General features: G+C 37.8%; 4 protein-coding genes across 6 annotated transcripts; 1 reads left to right on the top strand and 3 right to left on the bottom strand.

Annotated features, from left to right (window-relative positions):
* Window positions 1–462: 462 nt before the first annotated feature.
* Window positions 463–2864, bottom strand: LOC108809375 (tubulin alpha-2 chain-like). Of its 3 annotated transcripts, XM_057000022.1 has the most exons (5): window positions 2649–2864; window positions 1928–2166; window positions 1412–1805; window positions 888–1348; window positions 463–805 (listed from the first exon to the last, which is right to left on the bottom strand). In XM_057000022.1, the coding sequence occupies exons 1-5, from the start codon at window positions 2739–2741 to the stop codon at window positions 592–594; spliced, it is 1401 nt and encodes a 466-aa protein (XP_056856002.1). In that variant the 5' UTR covers window positions 2742–2864; the 3' UTR covers window positions 463–591. The 3 variants fall into 3 exon arrangements, with proteins under 3 accessions (XP_056856002.1, XP_056856001.1, XP_018437023.1); XM_057000021.1 differs by having other exon boundaries at window positions 463–1348; window positions 1412–1774; window positions 1852–2166; window positions 2649–2856; XM_018581521.2 differs by having other exon boundaries at window positions 463–1348; window positions 2649–2856.
* A 1270-nt stretch (window positions 2865–4134) lies between these two features.
* Window positions 4135–5502, bottom strand: LOC130505423 (60S ribosomal protein L18-2-like). The gene is made up of 5 exons (XM_057000024.1): window positions 5419–5502; window positions 5013–5102; window positions 4788–4916; window positions 4515–4697; window positions 4135–4425 (listed from the first exon to the last, which is right to left on the bottom strand). The coding sequence occupies exons 1-5, from the start codon at window positions 5419–5421 to the stop codon at window positions 4267–4269; spliced, it is 564 nt and encodes a 187-aa protein (XP_056856004.1). The 5' UTR covers window positions 5422–5502; the 3' UTR covers window positions 4135–4266.
* A 129-nt stretch (window positions 5503–5631) lies between these two features.
* On the top strand, window positions 5632–7920 carry LOC130505422 (serine/threonine-protein phosphatase PP1 isozyme 9-like). The gene is made up of 4 exons (XM_057000023.1): window positions 5632–6045; window positions 6608–7167; window positions 7235–7414; window positions 7596–7920. The coding sequence occupies exons 1-4, from the start codon at window positions 5853–5855 to the stop codon at window positions 7617–7619; spliced, it is 957 nt and encodes a 318-aa protein (XP_056856003.1). The 5' UTR covers window positions 5632–5852; the 3' UTR covers window positions 7620–7920.
* Window positions 7921–8023: 103 nt separating this feature from the next.
* On the bottom strand, window positions 8024–9004 carry LOC108813546 (uncharacterized). The gene is made up of 2 exons (XM_018586128.2): window positions 8853–9004; window positions 8024–8527 (listed from the first exon to the last, which is right to left on the bottom strand). The coding sequence occupies exon 2, from the start codon at window positions 8497–8499 to the stop codon at window positions 8155–8157; it is 345 nt and encodes a 114-aa protein (XP_018441630.2). The 5' UTR covers window positions 8500–8527; window positions 8853–9004; the 3' UTR covers window positions 8024–8154.
* Between the last annotated feature and the right edge of the window lie 2503 nt (window positions 9005–11507).

The raw sequence follows: 11507 nt of genomic DNA, 5'->3' as shown, positions 1-11507 counted from the left end.
GTACAAAAACACTAATAGTCTGATAAAATTTCTCCGGAACCTCAAAAATCTTAAAAATATTTTTCCAAAAATATTTTGTGTAACCGAAGTGAAAACATTACGAAAATTATTTTATGGAATAATATAGTATATTTCTTCTATTTTAATATTTAATCATATATTTCTATTTATAATTTTATATATTTTATGTAAGATTTTATTAATTAATATTTTTAAATTTTATATATGTACAAGATTTATAAAAGATTAATGGATTCATATTAATTATAAATATAAAGATCATAGTGCAAAATATCAAGAATTTTGAAGTTATGTTTGAAGTTTTGTTTTTGGAGAAAAACAACTCAAACTTCAAATTTAAAGTTTTGTAAATTCTAAAATAGAATATCCTTTTGAAGATACTCTAAGTGTATATGTATTCAATTTATTTTACTTTCTTTATGAACTAAGCAAGCATGCATATATGAATCACAACAAATAGTTGGATGGAACAAGAACGAGATTTAACACACAAATCGAGTAAGATTAAAACCATAGTAGAAACTCAAAACACCAGAAAGACATGAAATTGTAGTTTCGAGAAAACACAAACTAAAGACTCGTCACAAGAGTGTTTCGAGCCCATTCACGCAACACACAAAAGGATAACAGAAACACACAACATCCATTTTTATTCAAAACATTCTTCAACTTCTTAGTACTCCTCACCTTCGTCATCTTCATCATCACCACCTTCGGCACCAACCTCCTCATAATCCTTCTCCAACGCAGCAAGATCCTCACGAGCCTCAGAGAACTCCCCTTCCTCCATACCCTCACCCACATACCAGTGAACGAACGCACGTTTCGCGTACATGAGATCGAACTTGTGATCAATCCTCGAGAACACCTCAGCGACACTCGTCGAGTTGGAGATCATACACACAGCTCTCTGCACTTTCGCGAGGTCTCCTCCAGGAACAACAGTTGGCGGCTGGTAGTTGATACCGCACTTGAATCCAGTAGGACACCAGTCAACGAACTGGATGGTACGTTTGGTCTTGATGGTTCCGACAGCTGCGTTGACTTCCTTGGGGACGACATCACCACGGTACATCAAACAGCAAGCCATGTATTTCCCGTGACGTGGGTCACACTTAGCCATCATGGAAGCTGGCTCGAACGCACTGTTGGTGATCTCAGCGACAGAGAGTTGCTCGTGGAAGGCCTTCTCAGCAGAGATGACTGGTGCGTAGGAAGAAAGCATGAAGTGGATTCTTGGGTATGGGACCAAGTTGGTCTGGAACTCAGTGACATCCACGTTCAAGGCACCATCGAACCTTAGAGAAGCAGTCAATGAAGAGATAACCTGAACCAAGATCACATCAGTAATGAAGCAACATCAAGAGCTGTTATTTGAATTGCTTTATACCTGAGAAACGAGACGGTTAAGGTTGGTGTAGGTTGGCCTCTCAATGTTTAAGAAACGTCTACAGATGTCGTAGATAGCTTCATTGTCGAGGAGGATAGAGACATCAGTGTGTTCCAGGAGAGAGTGAGTGGAGAGGACACTGTTGTACGGCTCAACAACAGATGTAGAGACCTGTGGAGATGGGTAAACAGTGAAACCAAGCTTGGAATTTTTCCCATAGTCCACAGAGAGTCTCTCAAGGAGAAGAGAACCCAGACCAGATCCAGTTCCTCCACCAACAGCGTTGAAGACAAGGAATCCTTGGAGACCAGTGCAGTTATCAGCAAGCTTTCTGATACGGTCCAAACACAGATCAACAATCTCCTTCAAAATTGAGAAAACATTACAAAACCAACTCAGTAAAATCAACAAAATGTGGGCTAATGATGTAATGAGGGTACCAACACAAGCCCAATGGGCTTGGGCTGAGGAGTAGCTTTAAAAGTTGTTGGGTTTGTGCTGATGGAGAAGTATAACTTACTGGTGTAATGGCCACGGGCGAAGTTGTTAGCAGCGTCTTTTTTACCGCTGATGAGCTGTTCAGGGTGGAAAAGCTGACGGTAAGTACCGGACCTGACCTCGTCGATCACGGTGGGCTCAAGGTCGACGAAGACAGCGCGAGGAACGTGCTTCCCAGCGCCAGTTTCACTGAAGAAGGTGTTGAAAGCATCGTCACCTCCTCCAACAGTCTTGTCACTCGGCATCTGTCCATCAGGCTGCACCAATCCAGATCCAGAAAACAGCATATCAGTACAGAATGAATATAATCAGATCCAGCGAAAACAACTTTTACAGATCGATGCATGCTAAGAGTTATCGTCCGTCGTTTCTTTCTCTCGCAACAATCATAGCGAATCGAACACAGATCTACACGAGTTCCCGTTATATAAAAGAACTAATCCAACGGATCTGAATCAACCATACATTAGATCTAAACAGATTACTAAAGAACGATTGTAAATGCAGTTAAGAATACGTCAGATCTGATCTAACGAAGTGCGAGAAAATAACAATGAATCACAGATGTAGTCGAAAACGAGAAACGGATCTAGAATCGGTTACAGAGATCGAAATCAATCACAGGTCTAATCAATTACTAAGAACAAAGGAAACGTAGCGACTGATATGTCAGATCTGACCAAAGCGAAATGAAAACAAACGGATCGATACACGAAGGAGGAAGGAAGGAGAGAAGAACCTGAATGCCATGTTCAAGGTAGTAAAGCTCCCAGCAGGCGTTTCCGACCTGGATACCAGCTTGACCAATGTGGATCGAGATGCATTCCCTCATTTTCGTTTCGGGGGGAAGAAAAATTTGCAGAAAAGGAAGAACGAAGACAGAGGACGTGTATGAAGACGCTCTCTCGTTAAAGCTAGATCTAGATCTGGCTTTTTTCTAATTCTAGGTTTAAAGGTGTATTTGTATTGGAGTAAGAACTGGTATCCCTTTAATTGCGGAAAGAGATGGGTAGGCGTGCGCTGTCCTCTTTTTCTTTTTTGAAATTCAAATTCACCTTGAATTGCGGGAAGGGGTGAGTCTAACCGGGATTTAACCGGATTTTACCAGGATTCGAAATAGGCATGGGATTTCGGGTATTCGGTTCGGTTTCGGATAGTACCCGTTCGGATCCGGATATTTCGGTTATTTAGAAATTATATCCAATGAGTACTTGGAAGACTTACGGTTCGGTTTCGGTTCGGTACCGACCGGTTCCGGGTCGGTTCGGATTTTTGATGAAATAACCATGTATAACCCGGAAAAATCGGTAACATTCGGTTCGGTTAAATTTTATCCAAAATCATACTCAATATCTGAAATATTTTTTATTTTATTCATTGTATTTTTATTTTTTTATGAAAATAAATGAATATCGTATATATACTACTAATATGTATATAAATACAAAGAAGTTGAGCTAGTCTAGTGGTATTACTTTTGAGACTTGACCCTAAACAACTCAGGTTCGACTCTCAGCGGTTACAATGTAAACATAAATAACAAAACAAAATAGAGATATATAAGTAAAATGTAAAATATACAATAAAGTTATGGTGGTCCAGTGGTATTGCACATGTTATATCAGCTTTCACACCTGGGTTCGATCCTCATGAGACACATATTTATGTGTTTTTACATAGAATTCGGTTTAAATCGGGTACCCATTGGATTTCGGGTAAATACCCGAACCGACCCGATATCCATGGTTAAATATAATTTGATCCATCGGATAAATTTGGGCTTACCCAAACCAAACCAAACCGGTCAATTTCGGGTCGGTTTCGGGTCGGATAAATGGATATGGGTAAAAATCCCAGGCCTAATTCGAAAGGGGGAAGAGTTATTGAAATTGCGTAAAACTCCTTATTCTTTTACCTGTTTACATTATGCACCCATGGAAGTATTTTGTTGCAAAATTAAGCCCTCCAGTGATTCCAATTATCACTTTTAACAATTTCAAAAGCCCAGTATCGAAATTTTGAGCCACTTTCCGTTACAATTGAGTTGTGTTTCAGTGTTCCCGAGAAACATTAGTGTGTTTCACTTCATTATGGTTATGGAAAATATTTTGCAGATCATTTCCAAAGTTGTACCAGTGTAAATTTAATAAGCAGTAGAGATGTGTAATCACTGCTCCTAAACAATCTCAACGAGGCTTGGTATAACTAAACTCTTAAAAGGGATATTAGGAAAAACATTTAATTGTCGAGTAGAACAGAAAGATAGAGAGCTCAAAACAATGTCTGCAAAAGGCGAAGAGGAACAAGAGTTCTGCAACAAAATCTCGATAACGAAACCAACCATAACGAAACCAATCTTAGACCTTGAAGCCACGACTCTTTCGCTTTCCTCTGGCTTTCTCAAACTTCCTTCCCTTAGACCTAACATAAGGCTTGGAGTGACTGTGCGGCACACCAGGAGCTGGACCAAAGTGCTTCACTGCTTCACGCGAGTTCTTTGGTCCCCTAAGAAGAACCTGTCACAAAACACATACACATAAGCTCAATTTTTCAAAAAAATACAAAAGCATCCAATAAAAAGGTGATTCATTTTCAAACCACTCACCGTGTTCTGTCCCAAAGGAGCAACGAGAGCAAGCTGATCAAAGGTCAAGCACTCTCCACCAGCTTTCTCAATCCTAGCCCTAGCCCTCTCTGTAAACCTCAAGGCAGTAACCTTCATGGCAGGGATCTCGTGCACTCTCAAATCATCGGTAATAGTCCCAACCAACACAGCAATCTTACCATCCTAAAGCAAGAGAAAGAAAATCACACCGATTCAAAAAGCTTATCCAGTTAAAACAAAACCTAATTACGAGTGGTTCTCAAGGAAACAAACCTTGCCCTTCATAAACTCCACGAGCTTAGAGAGCGAAAGAGGAGCTTTGTTGACCTTGCTCATGAAAAGCCTCTTAAGAATCACAGCATCGAACTTGCTTCCGGTTCTCCTTACCAAAAACCGGTATAGCTACAAAAGGAGCAAAAAACTAAACCAATCTATACCATACGATTCAGAATGCAAAGCCATTGAGATTCACAAGACTATTCTTCGTGTTATATTTACCTTGACGAGAAGCTTGAGGTAGACATCATCGGACTTAGGAGCTGTCCTTTTGGTCTTCTTGCTCTTACCTCCAGCGATAAGATCGATACCCTACAACAACGAGATAACCAATGAATCAACCTCAATTTAGAAGTCTAGACACGTGTCGCCCCATAAGCTATCGCGTAGATAAATAAAGCTAATGAACATTATAGACACAACAATCGAAACGAAGAAACCTAACAGATTAAACGTCATGATACGTATCGCACTATAAGCTATCGCGCAGATCAAATAAGCTAAAGAACATTACAGACACCTAATCGAAACGATGAAACCTACGGAACGATCTTCCGCTAAGACGAACAGATCAAGCTCGTAGGGAACACAGAAGAGAAGATATTAAGCGGCGGAGATCAGTAAGTACCATGGCTTGAGGAGCTGTAGAGTGTCTTCTTCTACGGAGAAAGACTGAAATGGAATTAGGGTTTATAAATTTATAGGAACATGCTCGCTCGCTCTCATGTTAGGTTTCATGACTTCGTCTTCGTTTTGGGCCTTCTTTAGGCCCAAACAAAAGGCCCATTGTTATTGTTCTTTTCTTTAAGTTTCGGATATATTTTTGGTTTTTTCTTGTATGAATATTGAGTTCTTCTGGTTCTCATTGTTTGACCCTCCTTCATCCTCTTCCTTCCTCCCATTTCATCTTTCCCACACTTTCTCGAGAAAATCCAAACCAGAAAATCTTCAATTCGATCGGTGTCTAAACACGACCCATTATTCCTCGCCTGATATCGAACCAAACCCTTGTATAAAGTTTCTATTTTGGTTGGAAAAAAAATTGGGATCTGAGAGACGACGATGATGGCGAGTATGGAAGGGATGCTGGAGATAGGAGTATTAGAAGATATCATTAGAAGATTGCTAGAAGGTAGAGGAGGCAAACAGGTTCAGCTATCCGAGTGCGAGATTCGTCAACTCTGCTCCAACTCCCGTCAAATCTTCCTCTCTCAACCCAATCTCCTCGAGCTCCACGCCCCAATCCGCATCTGCGGTAATCTCTCTCTCTCGATGAAACTGCATTATTGGGGGTGAAAGTAGCAAACTTTAGGGATTTGAGCATCTGGGCATTGTGATTGGGGGTGTAAGTAGCAAACTTTAGGGATTTGAGCATCTGGGCATTGTGATTGGGGGTGTAAGTAGCAAACTTTAGGGATTTGAGCATATGGGTATTGTGATTGGGGGTGAAAGTAGCAAACTTTAGGGATTTGAGCATATTGGTATTGTGATTAGGGCTGAATATAGCAAATTTAGGGATTTGAGCATGTGGGTATGCTAATTGGGGGTGAATGTAGCAAAATTTAGGGTTTCTCTGTGAATTTGAGGTTGGTCATGGAGGTGAAAGCAGCAAACTTTAGGGTTTATCTGTTGATTTGAGGTTGATTTTGATACTTGGGGTGAAAGTGACAAACATTAGGGTTTCTCTGTGAATTTGAGGTTGATCATGGAGGTGAAAGCAGCAAACTTTAGGTTTTATCTGTTGATTTGAGGTTGATTTTGATACTTGGGGTGAAGGTAACAAACTTTAGGGTTTCTATTGGGTATTGTAATCACAGGTGATATCCATGGTCAGTATCAAGATCTTCTTCGGCTATTCGAATACGGAGGCTACCCTCCTTCAGCGAACTATCTCTTCCTCGGAGACTACGTTGACAGAGGCAAACAAAGTCTCGAGACCATTTGTCTCCTCCTCGCTTACAAGATTCGTTACCCGTCCAAGATATATCTCCTGAGAGGCAACCACGAGGACGCTAAGATCAACAGAATCTACGGCTTCTACGACGAGTGCAAGCGTAGATTCAACGTGCGTCTTTGGAAGATCTTCACCGATTGCTTCAACTCTTTACCCGTGGCAGCGCTCATCGATGACAAGATCTTGTGTATGCACGGGGGGTTGTCGCCGGAGCTGGAGAATTTGAACCAGATTCGAGAGATTGAGAGGCCTACGGAGATTCCGGACAACGGTCTTCTTTGTGATCTGCTTTGGTCTGATCCTGACCCGAAGAAGGAAGGATGGTCTGATAGTGATAGAGGTATTTCGTGCACGTTTGGAGCTGATAAAGTCGATGAGTTTTTGGATAAGAATGATCTTGACCTCATTTGCCGTGGCCATCAGGTAAAAAAGCTTTTGTTGTAAAGCTTGAGACTTCCTCACCATATGTGATGGGTTTTATGTGTTGCAGGTAGTGGAAGATGGGTACGAGTTTTTTGCGAACAGGAGGTTAGTAACGATATTCTCGGCTCCTAACTATGGTGGGGAGTTTGATAACGCTGGTGCCTTACTGAGCGTGGACGAGTCTCTTGTTTGCTCTTTTGAGATTATGAAACCGGCTCCAGCTTCTAGCAGTCATCCTCTCAAGAAGGTTCGTTTCTACCAAGTAAATATATAGATTCAGGCCTAACTTGTAACCCTCTGAAAAGATGAAAAAAAAAAACTGATTCTGAATCTTTGCAACAGGACCTTAGGTTTCATCAGTGTGAGATCGTCATGTCCATAATCTTAACCTTAGAAAAAACTATCTTTGATATGTTTCTCTTTATCAGGTACCAAAAATGGGGAAATCTTGAAGTCTAGTATTCTCTCTCAAGATAACGTTTTCACATCTCAAGCTAGACCTCAATATTGAACTACCACGGTGTGTTTTCAGTTTATGGGTTGAATGCATTGAAGAACCCAAAGGGTCCTTACTCATCATCAAACAACTTCTGTAAAAAAAAAGTGAGAAATCAAAAAATACACACTTAGTTTTCTGTGTGTAGATGCAGAATGATCTTCTTGTCTTCTGCTTCTGGAGATTTGTATTTTCCTTGACAGTCTTTTTTTTCTTTTAATCCTTTTAGTTTAAGTTAGTGCCACTTTTAGATTTTATTTCTTGCTCTTGTTTCATAAACATTTTTTGCATATCATCAAAATTTGTTCATTGGTGAAAAGAAATCAACTTTGCACTGTATGAGCTCCAAAGGATTCACTCTTGTGGAAAAAGCACCATTAATCTTATTATTCAATGGTCAAAGCTTATATAAATTCATTATCTTTTGAATATTTTTCTTCACAACCATGAAGAAGAAACATGAAATTGATTGATGGATTGTTGGATAATCCTCAGAGCAACTTGACGCCAGCTTCCCTGACAGAATCGATGATAGCCTTGACTTTACCATGATACATCTGCTCTTTCTTCATGTGAATAGTAACAGCTGGAATATCTTTCATCAAGAGCCTTTCGCCAAGGAGTTTACCGATCTTTGAAGCAGCAGCCACGTCGCGTGTGACATTCATTGTCTCCCTCAATGCTTTCTCCTGTGAGCTAGCTGAGCAAGCCACCGTTGCTGTTGGTGAGTGGATGACTTGAGCGTGGACAAACTTGTTCGTGAAGTGCATCTTCAGGACGTAAGGTTTGAGGTAGTCGAAGAGACGGGGTGGTCTCACTGCCGGTGGAATCACCATCTTTCTAATTCTCTCTCTAAAAGGAAGTCTGTGAGAAACAAAGTACAAACACTTCAAATGAGAAAATGCAATACTATGACACATTATATCTAGAAATGATAAGTATATAGCTGAATGCTTTCCTGAACGAGAAAACAAAGCCTACGTTTATTTTATTTCTCAAGCAATTTGACTCCTTTCAGACATTTCATCGAACAGTTGGTGGATATCAGTTTGTGACTAAACTTTAATCATTGACAACCCTTCTACTCAAGCTGACTGAAACATAAAATGTTTTCATTCCTTTGTAATCGAACAAATCATTACAAGAGAACATTCCAGTGTTCTACAGATTGAACCCAGATTTAGCGTACCTGGAAAACAGAAAGCGAGGAGTCTAGTCTGGCTGGCGGAAGGAGAGAATGATACAACTAGTTGTTGGGGTGTAAATCAAAGAACTATAGTGAGCCCATTATCGGCCCATGTAGACTGTAATTCTGGGTAGTGAGCACATTATTTCTTTCTAATTTGAGTATTTCGACTAATCTTTTTTTTTTTGAAATAATTTTGATTATTATTTTTTTCTTTTTTGCTAAACAGTAAATTTGTTTATGTTTAAATAGCTAAACCAACCACATACCAAAAAAGTTAGGCTTCATCATGTGTCGTTTGTCTGATTGTTAGTCTCAAACAAAATCAACTGCATCAATGTTGAAGTTTATTAGTTTCATCATTTATATAACAAAATTTTATTAATTGTTACATAGTGTAATACTCAATCTATACTATTAAAGCAGGATCCTATTGGTTTTTTTACTAATAATACCATTTTCTTTACTAACATTGCATATTTCATTAAGGGCAATCAAGTAATATTAATTACACATCTATATTAGGCCTTTTTTTTATTCAGCCTATTGCCCACATTATTTCTTTTGGGTCATTTGGGCCGATTAAAAAATCAGATCCAATTCTTTTTTTTTCCAAGTTCAAATAGTTTATTTTCAACCATTCTTAATATTTTGTGTAGTGAACAAAAATTAATCACTTAATTATTATGTTTTTTTTAAATATAATTTAAGCATTCATAAAAAATTGAATTTTTTCATTGAAAAGTATAAATCTTTACTAAAAGTATATATTTTTTCTTAAAAAAATTAACCACACAATAAAATTAATTTATCAGAGTTATACCAACTTAATTCATTAAAAAGAAAGTTTAATCTTCTAAACATAAATACTCATTAGACTTGGACGTTCGGATACCCAAACTTTTATCCAAACTATCATATTTTATCCAAAAATACTCAAAAGTACCAAAAATAACTACTAAATTTAACTTATAATATTAATTTAAAATATTAAAATAATTATAAATATAATTATAACATATATTTTTAAATATATATTCACATTTCGGATATCTTCGGGTACTCATGGTTCAGGTCGGGTTCGGGACCGGTTCTTCGGATATAGCAATTTAGAACTCATTCGGATATTTATCCCGGGTCTGATTCGGTTCGAGACCCTGATTTTCTGGTCGGTTTTGGGTTGGTTCTTCGGGTTCGGATATTGTACTCAGACCTATACTCTTTTAAAATAAAACACGATAAAGAAAGATAAAAAGCTTAAGTGTTTTATAAAAAAACAAATATATGAAATATGACATTTACTAAATATTTATCAATTTTTTAAAAATAAAGGAAAATAAATCTGCGCTTTGAAAGCGCGGATCAAAATCTAGTTACTATTAAAGCTCAAGTCCAAGCTAATCAAGTTTAGCCCAAAGTCCATATAGATAAAGTTCTCATCATGTAGATTTCATATAAATAGTATAAATAGAGTTGTATTAGCTTTGGCTGAGGTTCTAGCAGTCTCTATTTCCCATTTTATGAATATTAATCGAGAATCATTTTCATCTTAGTGACAGCTTAAGCTTCTTTCAGTTTCTTTACTTTCATTTGCATAATAAAGTTCCCTTTGAGCTATTTATCTTTTGTGTCAATAAGCTCTTATGAGCAGAATTTATCTTGATTCTTGGTTTGAGTTTATCTACAAGTACTAGATTTAAGTATATAGCATTTTTTTGGCTCAACAACTACTTCTCAATTTTTCATTGATTCCACATCGCAACAGTTTATCAAATTCAAAACGAGTCACAACAAAGAGTGTGACTGGTGGTTATACACAGAGTAAAATAGTGAAAATGAGAAAATATAAATTTACAAAATTTGAAATAAAACTTTCCATTTGTTTAAAACTGGAGAAGAAAATTACACTATCTTTATCAGTCTTTCTCCACTTTTAGAATAAATGAGCTGAAAACTTATTCCACTTAATTGACAAAAGGTTAAAACTCAAAATAAAAATTACAATTAAGTAAATATTTACTCTATAAAGTATATTCAGTCACACACTAAGCCACTCCATTTACTTCTCTAGGATAAAATACCAACCTGACATCATTGAATGTGGAGAAGCATGTTTTTGATATCGCTGGAAACATGTTTGACACGGCCCATCTTCCTCACTAATGAGCAATGTAAACGAATAATTTGGAAGACTACAGATCAAAGACAATGTTCATAACTTCAAATAATTCATTCAAAAAGATTTTCACAAGGTTCATTCTTATTTTTTGTTTTATTATATTATACAAGAATCCGTTATAAAGTTGTACCCTCCGGTGTTCCCCTTTTTTCTGTCTCCACAAGGACATGACAACATTACTTGCGTAATAAAACTGTGACCTTTATTTGATTTTCTCACTTTCTGAATCTCTATTTATTAATCTGTTAACAGAGGAAAGAAACAGAGGTCACAGAAGTGTGAGTGTGAGTTAATGGCAGTGAGAGTGAAAGAGAAAGTCCCCCGCTTTGTACGCCTCCACAGCCTTTCTTCTTTTTACCGTACACACAATCTACACGCTTGCATTCGTTTTTATGTCAATGACGTAAGCAACTGATTGTCTTTCGATAGTACCAGTCTTCTTTTTTTTTTGATCAAACCATTTCTTTTATATTACTACA

Source organism: Raphanus sativus, unplaced genomic scaffold (assembly GCF_000801105.2).
Source record: "Raphanus sativus cultivar WK10039 unplaced genomic scaffold, ASM80110v3 Scaffold2262, whole genome shotgun sequence".
NCBI classification, from domain to species: domain Eukaryota; kingdom Viridiplantae; phylum Streptophyta; class Magnoliopsida; order Brassicales; family Brassicaceae; genus Raphanus; species Raphanus sativus.
This window is presented reverse-complemented; position numbering and strand designations above follow the sequence as displayed.

Excerpts from the sequence above, each read along its gene's own strand:
- LOC108813546 (XM_018586128.2), bottom strand. The coding sequence starts at position 8,499 with ATGGTGATTCCACCGGCAGTGAGACCACCCCGTCTCTTCGACTACCTC.
- LOC130505422 (XM_057000023.1), top strand. The coding sequence starts at position 5,853 with ATGATGGCGAGTATGGAAGGGATGCTGGAGATAGGAGTATTAGAAGAT. Across the intron at positions 6,046-6,607 it reads CGCCCCAATCCGCATCTGCG|GTGATATCCATGGTCAGTAT; the intron begins GTAATCTCTCTC and ends TTGTAATCACAG. Across the intron at positions 7,415-7,595 it reads GCAGTCATCCTCTCAAGAAG|GTACCAAAAATGGGGAAATC; the intron begins GTTCGTTTCTAC and ends TCTCTTTATCAG.
- LOC130505423 (XM_057000024.1), bottom strand. Across the intron at positions 4,917-5,012 it reads ACCTCAAGCTTCTCGTCAAG|CTATACCGGTTTTTGGTAAG; the intron begins GTAAATATAACA and ends CTCCTTTTGTAG. Across the intron at positions 4,698-4,787 it reads TGGAGTTTATGAAGGGCAAG|GATGGTAAGATTGCTGTGTT; the intron begins GTTTGTTTCCTT and ends CTCTTGCTTTAG.
- LOC108809375 (XM_057000021.1), bottom strand. The coding sequence starts at position 2,741 with ATGAGGGAATGCATCTCGATCCACATTGGTCAAGCTGGTATCCAGGTC. Across the intron at positions 1,775-1,851 it reads AGCCCATTGGGCTTGTGTTG|GAGATTGTTGATCTGTGTTT; the intron begins GTACCCTCATTA and ends TCAATTTTGAAG. Across the intron at positions 1,349-1,411 it reads TTAACCGTCTCGTTTCTCAG|GTTATCTCTTCATTGACTGC; the intron begins GTATAAAGCAAT and ends ATCTTGGTTCAG.